Here is a 14,899-nt window from a genome sequence, read left to right on the forward strand (position 1 = left end):
GGTTATCGAAATATAATTTAAAATGGCCACATTACATTGAATTTGATGAAATATATTAGCAAAAGTACAGGAAAAATAAAGAATACTTTTTTTAAAATAATGCAATGAAATTATTTAGGGGGGCTAAAGACATTTTTAGGGAGGCTGAAGCCTCCCTAAAATAGGCCTAATGACGCCCATGCGTGTAAGCTTATGTTAAATTATTAATTATTTTCATTTTATATTTGAGCATTATATTTTGTTTGTGTTACAGTTACCTAGGTTATATTCCGTTTCATAATTGCTTAAACAAGTTTATGTTGATATTATCTGATTGGTTAAGCAAACCAGGAAGTCTTTTGTGTTACCGGGAAGGAGGTGTGTTCTCGTTTGTTCGTGTGGAGGTGCAGACGTGGGAAAATAAAAAGCTGCCTTCAAGGATTCCATCTCTCCTTTTGCCCATTTTTGAAGTAGAGCTATCCACTACAAAACTACGAACCTCTCAATTTACACTCGCATGCAAATTTCACTCGTAACATGAGCAAATCCCGAAAACAGGTGAGCTGTGACATTCGCAAGCTGAGCCTTTGATGTCAGTTTCAGTGGACAGCAGGCAACAGTAGAGGACGAAATGGCCGCCTCCTAAGATGGATAAAAGCAGGCTAATTTTTCTGCTTAATTCATATTGTACAAATGTAATACAGGTATTAATCAGAATTCTGTGTTTACAAATGTGGGGGCATCAAGAACATATTAATGCAAAGACAACTTTTGACTTCTAATTGATAACAATCAACTGAGAATTATGTTTGTATGTGTAAATGTTTATTTATTATGTGCCAGTAGGGAAGAATCTGGTTTTTAGAAAGGGCGCTTTGACGACATGAACAACAAGAATCTGCTCCTAATTAGGAGCTGATGTCTTGTTTTTTTTCTTGACTTTTTTCTGTTAAAGCCCCATGTGATTGTTACACGTATGCATACCTGTCAACTTTTCGGAGCGCCAGCCTGTATAAACTACCAAAAAAATCCTTATAAAGAGCAAAAAATCCTTATAACATACCAAAGCATTTTATATGTCAAAATAACGGCAGAAAAAAACCCACGAAATTTTCAATGATATTTATTGTAGATCTCCATAATACAATGTCTGGTTAATGTCTAATCATCATTCTGCTGAGTGGCATTACTGGAAAGTTACCGGAAATGAAAGCATTCGAGTAGACTAGCACCATTCTGGGCAAAAGCAAACGGAACTACCTGTTAGGGGGAGAAAAAAAAACAAAAAACGGAAATTTTCAGAATCCGTATGATTTGTGCGATACGGCCATATACGTAAGATTCACCACAAAATCCGTATGAACTATGGCTAAACCGTATGAGTTGACAGGTATGCGTATGAATGTAAAATGCATGAGTGAGAAAGAGCATGCAAACTCCACACGGGAAGGCCGGAACAGAAATTCAAATCTCTCACCTCAAAACTATGAGATAGACATACTAATCAATTTCCTAATGTGATGTCACATGCAAAATTGTCTTTACTAATTTTAGTTAGACCACCTGACAAACTGAGTGAAATGCTCAGGTGTTGACTGTCAAGGTCAAGTGCAGTGTGTATCACTGTTTCTCATTCAACATCTTACGAATTTGTGTTCAATAAGAAAGAGTTTACAAACATAGACATCTGTAAGTGTGGTTTTAGGCTGAGACCATGTCAGTGTTATTGAGCAAGATACTGAACCCCCTGATGCTGTGTCGCCTGTAGGTAAATGGGGTTAAAAGTGTAAAGCACTTTGAGTATCTGAGGTAGAAAAGCGCTACATAAGTGACAGCCCCTTTACTCTTTGATTCATCGTTTTTGATATTTCATATCAGGACCAATGAAGGTTTGAACACTTTTTGTTAATAAATGAATTAATTAATGAAATGAAATGAGTTACAGTACACGCGACAGTTTTTCCTTTTTGATTTCACCAGCTAACATTTGCCTTCTTGCCCTTGTTTTCATTTTACAATGTATCAGCATGTGCTGCTGAAAATAATGAATTCTATTCAATGGGTTGATTAAATTTGTTGGTGTTTAATGAGAGTGTAAACTTCCTTTTCATGCTCATGCGTACATAGAAAAGCTTTGTGAAGTTTTACCTGGGTCGTCTGTCAGCGATATGTTAGTAAAAGTTGCATCTTCCTCCCCCAAGTCGGCCGCCATGGCCTCACTTTCCTTTTTCTCCTTCAGCTTGGTGTTCTCTCTTAATTTTGTCTAAGAAAAGCAATCAAAATCTCACTGTCTTTTTATGTTCACTCACTTTCTTCCTTATATCAGCCCTTTGTCCACACTCACTTGTTGCCCGAATTATCTACGTCATAGCTACCTACCTTACCTGACTGGTGACTCGAGTTACAAGAGCTGTCATGGAAAAAGATCACCATGGCAACAAGCGCACTAAGAGTTAAAGAAGACGACGACCTCCCTTGCAAGGAAAGCGCCACAGGTCAAAGTTTTAGTACCAGTAACACCACATAAAGGGGTTTATAAAAACACAATGTGATGCACACTCGTCAGTCACACATTAACCTGAATTGTCAGCAAGACACTTTTTTTTCTATCAGCATGCGTCATAAACCTATGACTTGATGCTGTGTAATATTGTGGAACATGTTTTTGGATTAACTGGTTCATCGGTCCTGCTTTGGACTGCTGTACGACTAACAGTCTGTTTGGCCGAAATGCCTTCCGCAGAAACGACGGCGAGTAGTTGCTCTGTGTGGATCTGTGGTGTTAGACTGCACTCTAGTGGTTCATGATAAACACTGCAAAACAGCAACAACACGCATTACTATACAAAAGATTTGATTATAATAATGAGGGCAGCGACAGTCTAAAATGCATCATGAGGAGTGTCAGTCAACAATGCAATGCTCGCATGCAAGTGCATTGAACCAAACCACCAACCAGACGCCCATTTTGGCACATTCACTTTTCTAGTGTTATGCAAAGCATGGATCCAAAGCTTAGATGGAATGGCAGGCTGTAAAAGAGCACTCGTCCATCTGTCCATCTCCTGGCTACTTTGGCATTGAGCACATGAGTATGAATAGACAGTAATATACTGTAATTTGTGGGGTTTGAGTGATATTTATTCGTGGATGGACAGAAGTGATCCCCTAAACGCTTGCTGCACAACCTTTAAACTGATCAATTTGTCTTGCATTGCTGGTATGGAAGGATTGCTTGCATACTGTACATATGGGAACACTTGACTACACCCCTATTTACAATATCAGTGCATACATTTTGTTCATCTCAAAAAGGGCTTTTGTTGAATCTCCATCTTTGTATCAATGTTTGATACTGAACAGCATATATACATTTTGGTGAGCTCAACATTAAAATTAGAGAGTCGGCCAGCATGGTTATTGTTGAGACGACAGAACAAAATTGGCAAAGCAACTACATGAAAAAATGTTACAGTCACGTTTCACCATTCATTTGGGTGACTCTATGGAGTAAAGTCTTTGCATTTCTTGTGGAAACTCCGGGCATTTTATCAATCAGTGCATGCGCTGACCGAAGAATATCCGTATGATCACAGGAGCCAGTTTCTGAACTCGCCACGACCAGTAAGTGCTGTTGACAGAAGTCTCCTAGAGACTGTGACACACCAGATTATTTCCCTTTCACTTAATCCTTCCTGTTCCGGTGGTGCAGGTCCTGCTGTCGCCACTCCTTCCGGTTCCGGCAGCGCATGTTCTGCAGCCAGCACCCATTCCTGTTACAGAGGCACAGGTCCTGCAGTTGCCACCTGTTCCTGGTCCTGCAGACCCCGCCTGTTCTTGTTCCAGCAGCGCCCAACATGTGGGTGCCACTTGTTCCTGTTCCAGCAGTGCACATCCTGCAACCGCCACCCGTTCCTGTTACGGCACTGCACGACTTGCGGCCTCCACCATGCCCTACTTCGGCGGCGCATGACCTGCGGCAGCCCCCCGTTCCTGTTACAGTGGCGCACGACCTACAGCTGCCTCCCTTTCCTGTTGCGGCGGAGATCTCCAGCCACATCCTACCCTGCTCTTGACACACGCCCTGCAACAGCAATCCCCTCAAGTGTGGCCTGCGGAATGGCCATTTTAAAGACCTGTGGGCCCGCTGTTCAGGCTGCCCACCAGACTCACCCTCCTTTTTCATGTCTCCACTAGTCCCTTCAAGCCCTCCTTCTGAACAGCACAGAGGAACATTCCTGTATCTAAAGTCCCTCATCTTCAACCCTTCCCAACCGTGGGTTCATTCACAAGCCAGGATGGTGCCCCTTGAGGATCAAATATTTATTTCCCTCAGTCAAATTTGAAGCACTGTATATAATACTATATATTTTTCCACCTCATCTTTTATTTAATTTTTAAAAAATGATCTGTGGGAGGCATGGTGATTGACTGGTTAGCACGTCCGCCTCACAGTGAAGAAGTGCGAGGTTTGATTCTGGCTCCGGTCTTCCTGTGTGTAGTTTGCATGTTCTCCCCATGCCTGCGTGGGTTTTCTCTGGGTACTCCAGTTTCCTCCCATATTCAAAAAACATGCATGGCAGACTAATGGAACACTCTAATTGTCCCTGGGTGTGAATGCGAACGCGAATGGTTGGTTGTCGATATTTGTCCCGCGATTGGCTGGCAAACAGTTCTGGGTGTACCCCTCCAACTGCCCGAAGACAGCTTCGATAGGCTCCAGCACACCCTAAGGATGCGCCAATGTATGGATGGATGAAGAAATGATCAGTCTCACCGTGTGCGTGCATGCGTGTCTGCATTTGTCATGAGAAATGTGTTCTGCTCCAGTAGAAATACATTCCAGACTTTGCGGGCAACCAAGAAAGGCTACCCTGATAGTTTCTGATCTTCACCACACATGCCCTCATCTCCCTCTTCCCCTCTCCCCCTCTCCACTATCTACCACTTTCTGTTATTCCTTTTTTGTATCTCATTCCATTTACACACACTATTCTGGGGGACACCCAAGTTTTGCTTTATTAAAAAAAAAGCCGACAGCAACAGTTGTTTCACTTGAGGCACATTATCGTTACTTGTGACTCTGACAGTAATCAAGACCTATTGCAGAGACAAGTTGACCTGCTCCGGCATTCAGACCAAAACACGCTGACATCACTATAGACTATCATTATAAAGCATCAAAAGGAATATTTAGAGTAGACATTTTGGATCTTTCTCCAGTTTTTTTAAAATTATGGCCATCAACTGTACCATATTGCTGATCAACAATTTAATAATAATATAATAAATGCCTTACATAAGCATAAATGACACATTATTCGTTTAATTTATTGCGATATTATTCAATTCTACTTAAGAGTGTGCAGTTACATCTGTGTGGGGTTTGCATTTGTCCCTTATACAGTAGTTGCATGAATTTTTTCTGGGTACTTCCTCTTATTTCCTATCCATTCCTGGCTCCCATACAACACTGACGTGAATTCGATGTTGCCTAGTCAGTGATGATATTATTGATTTATTTTTGAATTAAACAAAAAATTGTAGGAGGAGATAGTGCTTTGTAAGAATCTATCTTCACTGACAGTGAGCACCTTCTATTCAGATTTTATGCAAAACAGGAAGTGTGTCAACAAGCAATAGCTCAGCTTTTAAATTTGACATAACACACATTAGAATAAGAGCATCAACATGGGCTGAAGGAAGGCTCGCTCGCTGTCATGTGATGGTATTTCCAGGTAACCGTGACAACCAGGTAACGTTTGCACAACTTGGTTAAACAGGGAAACCTGTTCTGCATGGTGGAAATTTACGCTGTTTGTAAATAATCAGAGACTTCTGTGTGTGCAGTGGAATAATTCCCCACTGTCCTTCCATTTTGATTGCGCAGGCTGAAAAGTGTTTTCTAAATCCTGTTCCAGCTAGCTATTTCCCACTTTACTCTTCAGAAATAGAAATGATATGGTTTGGCATTGTTGCGTACCCAAATGCAGGGAAGCCGGAAGGCAAGATTGGGAGCAAATTTTTTCACTGAAGAACAAAAAAGAAAACAAGGTACTCAGAAGACTCAAAACTAAATGAACAAAGTCCAAAGGCGCGCATGCTCGAGGGAACACCCTCCACTCCAGCCAGAACTGAAAAACAAAAACAGACCAAACCATGACAGAATATTTCAAACTGGGTACAGAGAGAGCAGGAAAGTCACAATTAAACTAAACTCAACTGTATTTATAAAGCACTTTAAAACAACCACCGCTGTACATAGAGTAAAAATAATTCATATGAAGAACAAACAAAATGCAAAATTAATATCGGAGACAATAGAAAGCACAGAAACAGTAAAACTAAAATTCAGGTCTCATGCTGAGTCAAAAGCCAAAGAATAAAAATGAGTTTTAAGCAGAGTTTTAAAGATGGGCAGCGAGGTGGTTTGCCTAACGTTCAGTTGGATGTCATTCCAAAGAGGCGGGACCGTCAATGGAAAAGGCTCGATCCCCTCTGAGCCACCACTAAGTTCGCAGTACCTCTAATAGTGTCTGGTTCGCAGACATGAGACATCGGGCAGGTGCGGAGGGGTGGAGGAACTTAGAGAGGTAAGGTGGGGCGAGTCCATTTAAAAATCTTAAAAAGAACTCTAAAATGTATAGGGAGCCAGTGAAGGGATGCCAGCATAAGAGTTATATACGTTATATACTGTATTTGAAGCAAGTATTGATGCTACAGTTATACATGTTGTAAAAAGCACCCAAATACCGTAAGTGAACGAAATAAAAAGTAAAGGCTTTGCAATTCAAACATAGCCGTATTTTTAAGACATACCGCTATTGGCTTTACATGAGTTCAGAAAGCCAATGCCATGCAGGAACCCAAGTGATTCTATTTTTGTTTTCGCAATGTCAAGCACGCCGTGCGCTCTGACCGTCCTGATTTTAACGCAAAAGGAGGATGCCGCTATGATTGGCCATGACTATGTTCCATCTCACAATGGCACAAACATCCCATTATGCCAAATTCTACCTGTGCAAAGTTGAGGAAAATACCAAAAGAAAGAAAACTCCACCCATGCACACAGTTAGACTGCTCTTCACGTGAGGCTTGCGGTCAGAAGAAAAATAGTCGGATTATGTTTCAAATAGAATATACGTAAGGATTTATTTGATAGACTTCTACAGCCATGACTAAGTCTAAACTTCCTGTGTGGCGTTTGCATGTTCTCCCTGTGCCTGCGTGGGTTTTCTCCGTGTACTCCGGTTTCCTCCCACATTTCAAAAACATGCAAGGCAGGCTGATTAAACACTCTAAATTGTCCCTAGGTGTGAGTGTGAGCGCAGATGGTTGTTCGTCTCTGTGTGCCCTGCGATTGGCAGGCAACCGGTTCAGGGTGTCCCCTGACGACTGCCCAAAGACAGCTGGGATAGGCTCGAGCATGCCCCTTGTGAGGATAAGCATTGTCCCAAGTTTAGTGTATGGACATTTGTAAGTTTCTTGAGCTTCACCCTACTCCTTTTGATTATCAATTGTAACCTTGTTTTGAAAATTCTTTATTCTGTTTTAAACATGATGCTCAAATAAAGAAAACACATTTCAAAAAAGTCAAGCTGTTAAAACTGTTGAGAGAGAGAAGAATGGCTACATACTAATGATGGTAAAATACATTCATTCGGGGGAATGCATACATAAATTACTAGTCTGTTGTGCTACACTAATTATGAGGGGCCATCTAAGCCAAAAGTGTCGATGCCAATTTTTTTGTCGCAGCCCCTCCCTGCTTATGCACATTGTAATGAGCAGCCAGGTCCCATTCTCCTTTTCCAGTTTCCTCTTCAACATCACTGGTGGCTTTCTTCTGTGTGCACTTGCTTCCTTTACTCTGAGATATGCAGAGGTGAAATATTCCAATTTTTCACATGACGCCATGCGAGACTTGTTTGACTTGTAAGACTTGTTTGAAGTGAGAGGTGCAATTTTGCCACAAAATTTCAGCCACATTCCTAATTGTACAGTTTCAGGTGCATATAACATCAGAGTTCCACAGTACAGTACTTCAAAAGCAAATTGCCATTTCTGTGATGATTGGCAGTCTGTATTTCATAACTGCATTTTGGCAAGTGTTTGTCAGACAGTCTGTCTCAAACCTATGTCCCTGCAATCCCACAATGACATTCTAAATAAACTGACTCCTCAGCTATATTTTCTGCCCTGGGTGTTTGGCACCATTTTCCTTATAAACTGCATTTTGCATCCCTGCTATGACCCCAATGGAATCGTCTCGGTGTGGGCAGGCCAAAACGATCACAAAAATAATAATCAGTGTTCCCTTCAGCAATGTTGTCTCTCAAATCGCCCTCAGTATCCCATTCCTCTTTTATTCCATCATTTCTCATCCATGCTCCTCAAGATATCATCCCTACTTCTCTTTTCAATTCACTCTTGGAGGCAGATCACATAAAATATTTAGTCGGACCTCCTTGCAACAGCAGAATACGCATTATCCGTTGCCTCTCGCTCTCTCCAAGTCTAAGTAGTAGGAGAGCCCTTTTCTCCCAACGGGTATCTGAGCGTGTGTCGGGGTCATTACAGGGTGAACAGTGAAGCCTGAATGTCAAAACGATGTGCAAATCAATGAGGTGAACACAGAGGGATACGGATAGGTCACGTGGAAAACAAGAAGAGAGTGGGGAAGAATTAGCTGAAAAGATACGTGGTGTCAATGTGCGAGGAAATCTCCAAATAAAAAGTAAGACTGACACCAATTTGGTCTCAAGGGATCTCCGCGCTGACAGGATTGTTAGCTCTGTTTACCTCCATTAAGCCTTAAGTATGCGTGTGTACCTCTTGAATAAACTCATTCTTTACCTCCACACCTTGAGTCGTGAGTCGACAAACCGGCATGACTGCGAGAAGAGAAAAGAAATGCATCTCTCTGTGGTTCAAGAGCAAACACGTGCTCTTCAGAGGTAGATTTGGTGAAAACAAAGTTGAACATCGCTTGAGAATCACTTAGCTTCACAAAACAGTTGCCTTCTTAAAGTGCTGACTAGCTCACTGTAAGTGTTGCGTCTTCTGATCAAAAACTCAAGCACAATTCTAATGTTTCCAGTCAAAGAGAAATTCCCAAATTCCACAGGCTTGGAAACATTTGCTGCTTATGACAACCCCTAATATCATCATCATAGGCAACTGATGGGTAAATAAATATTCTCTGTCTAAAACAAGTCAAAAAAAATTGTGTTGCTGGGGAAGGAAGAGAAATAAAAGTGTGTGTGTGTGTGTGTGTGTGTGTGTGTGTGTGTGTGTGTGTGTCAGAGTGCGTGTGTGTGTGTGTAAAATAACATTCCATTCATTCTTTAAGTGCTAAGCTGGCCATACTGCAGCTGCACTAGTATTAAACAACAACAAACACGCAACCACACACAGATATGGATAGGCAGCCAAATCTCTTTGTCAAACGTGTTTTCATGAAAGTAGTTACAAGTGTGTGATTTTTTTTAAATTTTACTGTAATGAACACTGACCTCTGTTGAAACATTGAACATCAAAGCACAACATAAAGTTATGCACACATAACTTAACTTACTTAATAATTTGCACTGACCGGACAGAATTTCTCTAGTCCAGTCAGCAGTATTCCCGCTATTTTTAGACATTTGGTTTCAAATTATTAGGCTCTTGTTCATTTTCCAAAATGATTAACACAATTTACCGTGAAGATGTCAAAATCTTATCTCTCTATCTAGTTGGGCTAGCTATGCAGATAATGGATGGATGGATTGATGGATGGATAAAATTCAACTACTGTACTCAAAAATACCATCATAGTCTCAGTCAATTCATCCCTGCACGTTGAACACTATTCTTTAACACTCTTTTCTTTTTGTCAAGTTCAAAATGCCCTTGCAAATATAGTGTTAAATTGAAGCATCTTGCATTTAGACTCTTCATTTTCTTTCTGATACATTACCCTGATCTCTTTATCATATTTATTTTGTCTTATTTTATTTTCACAAGCCCTGGATTTACCGGGCTAACCTGAGATTGTATTTCGTCCTGTGGAAATGTGTGTTGGTACAACAACAAAAACTAAATAAATCCTTGGAGCTTTGTATCCTTGAATTTTAAGGAAAGGAAAATTCCTCGAATCCTCGAAAACTCAACTTTGAATATAACTCAAAGGACAATGAGAAAATAAATTAATAATAAATAAAAATGAAAATAATAGCAATGAAAAAGACTATCAAAACAAATACTGGCTGTTCCGACGCGTTTTTGGCCACTTAGGGGAAGTGTGGCCCCATGCATGGATGGAGCACATACTTAGAAGTGAAAAAAGCTGTGATTGAACTACAGTATTAATTTAACAAATTTTTCGCAGATTTGGAAATGTGTGCCTTTAAGTAGTCTTATCTTACCTTTGTAAATCTCTTTCTTCAGTGTTTGTGTGTAAATATTTCTTATTTGAAGGAATATAACTCCCAAAGTCAATGCTAATTGACCATTAGCAGTTGAATGGGATATTACATTGACTTTAGCATTCGTGCCTAGCGATATGTTAAAATGTGTTATAAAAGTGTTTTGTTTTCAAATACACATTTTTTGTCATTCCTTTAGTTGTGTGTTTAATTTTGCGTAGACTCCAACTGGGGTATCATTAAAAGGCTTAAAGGACGCTTAGGGATGGCAAAATCACATATGCGAAACACTTATTACGCAAGCAACATGGTGCAATCAGTGTACTTTCACAATGTCAGGAACTGGTAAACACAAAGCACCGTTCTGATCATAATTTGTTGTTTTTCAATGTCATGGTCCCATCTCAAACTGTAAACTATTCCTCGTCCCTGGAATGTTCACTGCAGACGTGTGCGGGTCTGCTTGTCCTTGTGCACATCGGGAGCTCAACAAAACTTGCGTAAGTGTACTTTTTGTAAAAATTGTGGAATAACATGCCAGTGTGCATCTTTTTGCTGTTTCATTTGTGTCCTCTTCATTGTTGAATGTGTCTTTTGTCCGGCAGTGAATATACAAATTTTCTTGTTGGACCTGACATGGACATACCGTTGAAAATGTTGCCACAAAAGCGAAAAATATCAATATAGAGGTGTATTTTCCAGCTCTTATGCCTTTCACCAAATTAAACTAATTAATTATTACCAATCAAGTTACACGTGAAAAATTAATGAAGCCTTCTTGAAAAAAAAAAAAAAAAAGGAAAATCCAACATATAATTCAAGTGCATTTCAGTGGGAAACAGACTACACCTATCGTTATTCTTCTGCAATAATATTTCACAAAATGGGAGAAAACAGAAAGAGGGATCTTTGACTACAGTATTCGCTTTTGGACAATCTCTATATCACAGTTGTCAAGCTCAAGGGCTCGGGACCATATCCGGCCCATAACATCATTTTATGTGACCCGCAAAAGCAAACCATGTGTGTTGACTTCATTTTTCTTGCGAATTGTCTATACTTTTAACCACACTCAGATATGAGATATTGCAAGATTTTTTTGCTACCAATTCCTCCTCTGGGATAAAGGGAAACTTTTACTGGCTTCTGATTTCATAACTCATACATCACTTTGTAGTGTATTTGTGATAACATCAGGCGATAATTCCTTCATATTGGTTTCACAGTCATAATGACCTTCTGAGGGAAACCATAACTATGACGTGGCCCACAACAAAAATGACTTGACACCCCAGGTTTAAATCAACCAGCGACCTTCATGCATCATTCCTCAAAGTTTTGTGGCCATTGGTTTTCTATTCATTTTTGGGAACCCGTGTGTCCTATTAGTGAGTGTTTCATAAGTCCTCATGACTCCTATGAAAAAAAAAGAGTCTTTATAAAAGCAAAGCTTTTGGTGGCCCAAGCCCTTTGCACAGTACTGCATATAAAATATAAAGGTATTGTAAAACCGCGACCCATTAAAGGTAGGATTTAATGTATTACTTTTGTTTTACACTTTCATGAGAGCAGCCATGCCATACAATGCAATATAATACAATACATCTTCATTTATATGGCGCTTTCACAACAGCTGCAGCTGTAACAAAACTTAACGCCTGATATGCTTTTGCCCCTCAAAGGGATGAATTTTATTTTCCAAACATTTCTGGCAGAAATCATTACATTAAGCTACTTGAATGTTCTTTTTATACTTAAAATTCGCCTGTCTCACCAGATCTATGCAGGGTCTGTGATGGCTGGCTATCAATGGCTAAGGAGGCGTAACCAGGTGGCCGCACTTCACTTTCCAACCACAAGTCTACAGTCTTTGAGTCTAATGTTTTATGGATGTGTATTTCTTTGCATATAAACTTCCTGTATAAATCTTCGTGAAATTATTTATATTCAAGAATGTCATGCGTTTGTTCACGGGGTTGAATTGAATACGAGAAGGGTTATTTCCATTGACTAAATCTGGAAATGCTTTGCGCTTACTATACAGTAGGTGACGGTATGCACCAAAGTGATGTAATCTGCCAATGAACCAAAAAGAAGACAAGAATAATAAGAATTAAGAAAACCTTTATTCGTCTCACAATGGAGAAATTTCCAATTTACAGCAGCAAAGTTATGAAAGGAAGAAAGTAGAAGAACAAAAAGTATAGGATCTGCTGTAAAGGCAGCCACTCTTGCGGCGCCATCTTGAAGTCATAATAACGAAACAAAGAAGGAGGAGGAAGAGGAGAAGTAGAAAAAAGAAGGAGAAGGGGATGGAGAAGGAGAAGAAGAATAGGAAGATGCAAAAGCAGACAGTGAGCATTTGAAGACAGGAGGAGGTGTGCCACTTACTTGGACTGGATTTTACCTTTGGCCACAATGCAGACTTGGATTCTGGTTCTGGTAAGTCATTTTAAACTTGAAATAAAAAGTTTTGGGGCATTTTAGGAGTTAAAACAGCTGCAGGTAGGCACCAGCGTACTCCCACTGAATGTACCTTTACAGGTCAATAAATTGTCATAGAAGTGTGGGTGAAATGTATGTGAGTGTATGGGTGTGTATTGTTCTTTGAGTAGTCACCATATAACAAAAGATACAATGATAGATATTAAACTCCATTAACCATTTCAATCCCGTTGAATTTTTGATCTTTTGGACTGACTAACAGACTGACTGATGGACTTGCAGACTGGTGAAATACACTGACGGAAGTGATGATGGACGCGTGGTATAAATAACATGATGGACTGAGTGACTGACGATTCAAACAAACAAACAAAAAAATCCATCTGGGGAAAAATAAGGAACCTTGAGAACGGGCCGCTGATGGGAGAAACCCTCTTCCAAGATGACCAGGCTGCAATGGATGCCGAGTGACCAAAATTTGACACAATAGTGTACATTACAATACAATGTTAGTTAGAATGATATAAAAGTCAATTTAACAAGATGAAATCGCTGCAGGAAGACACCTTTGGAGAGGTGGGTTCTCCTCACAGTGCGGGGTTTGATTCTGGCTCCAGCCTCTCTTTGTGGAGTTTTCATGTTCTGTATGTGGATTTTCTCCAGGTACTCTGGTTTTCTCCCACATTCCAAAAACATGGAGGGTAGGGTGACTGAACGCTCTATACGGTTCCTTGGTATGATTGTGAGTGGTTGTTTTTTTGTTGTTCTCTGAGATTGGCTGGCAACCAGTTCAGGGTATATCCCGTCTACTTCCCAAAGAGGGCTGGGATAGGCTTGAGCATGCCTGCGACCCTCGTGAGGATAAGCGGACCAGATTATTGGACAGTAACCAGGCTGTACCCCGCCTTCCACCAAAAGTCAGCTGGGATAAGATCCAGCTCATCCACAACCTTTGTGAGGATAAGAGGGACACAAATTGGGTGGATGAGTCCAACTTGGAGGTCACGTAAGGATAATTTTTAAGACTATCTGAGCCTCCTTTTTGTCAGAAAGTATGGGGAAATGATATTATAATGTCTTTTGTTTTGATTTTGAAGCCTATTTACTGCCCAAAAATACCTGTGCAATTGTAAAATCATGAGCAAATGTAACACTGCATTTCAGAAAAAGAACATCATACCAATAGGCATACACGGTGGTAGTATGCGATAGTCTGGGGCTGCTTTTCTACTTCAGGACCTGGATGACTTACTGTGACTGATGGAATTCTTTTCTTTACCAAAAAATCCTGATGAAGAATGCTTCTGATCTGGGTTTTGCATAGTAACAACAATCAGACATTTCAGCAAATTAACTTCCAAACGGCTTAAAAAAAACAAAAAGAAATGAAGGTTCTGTCGTGGCATAGTCGAAGTCCAAACTTGAATCCAATTAAAATGCTGTAGCATAACCTTTAAAAGGCTGTTTATACTTGAAAAATAACTCCACAGATATGTGGAAAAACTCGTTGCCAGTTATATAAAATGAGATTAGCCCATAGGTTAATATGGTTAATATGTTTATATGGCATTCACTCAACTGGTTGCCAGCCGATCGCAGGGTTCACACTCACACCGAGGGACAATGTAGTGTTCCAATAACCTGCCATGCATGTTTTTGGAATGTGGGAGGAAACCGGAGTACCCGGAGAAAACCCACGCAGGGACCGGGAGAACATGCAAACCCCACACAGGAATGCTGGAGCCGGAATCAAACCCTGCACCTCTGCGCAGCGAGGCCAACACACTAACCAGTCGACCAACGGGGCAACAAAACCTATATTTTTTTTATTCATGACAAACTCAAGGAGAAGCTCAAAATGAAATCCCTGGTCCCCAAATCCCTGGCAGAGCCCCTATCCTTACAGTCAGTCACTCTCACGTTGTACCTTACATTTCGGGTTTACATTCTGTACTCATCCCAAGCTTTACTGTTGATGCTGCAAATTGCAGCTTGTTTTGATAGTACAGTATTGTTTTAATTTAACAAAATACAAAAATTAAACAAATAAAACAAATGATGCATGT

At 40.3% G+C, this 14,899-nt stretch overlaps 1 protein-coding gene across 2 annotated transcripts in view; it reads right to left on the bottom strand.

Annotated features, from left to right (window-relative positions):
* The window catches only part of scoca (short coiled-coil protein a), a 10,193-nt gene extending 7,860 nt beyond the window's left edge, over positions 1–2,333 (bottom strand). Inside the window, exon 1 of one of the 2 annotated variants that reach the window (XM_019889376.1) lies at positions 2,128–2,333. In XM_019889376.1, coding sequence (XP_019744935.1) covers positions 2,128–2,191 — 64 coding nt within the window. In that variant the 5' untranslated portion in view covers positions 2,192–2,333. The remainder of the gene's footprint in view (positions 1–2,127) is intronic. The other variant, XM_019889375.1, reaches the window with a different exon arrangement.
* Positions 2,334–14,899: the final 12,566 nt, after the last annotated feature.

This window comes from Hippocampus comes, unplaced genomic scaffold (genome assembly GCF_001891065.2).
Source record: "Hippocampus comes isolate QL1 unplaced genomic scaffold, H_comes_QL1_v1.1 scaffold86, whole genome shotgun sequence".
Taxonomy (NCBI): Eukaryota; Metazoa; Chordata; class Actinopteri; order Syngnathiformes; family Syngnathidae; genus Hippocampus; species Hippocampus comes.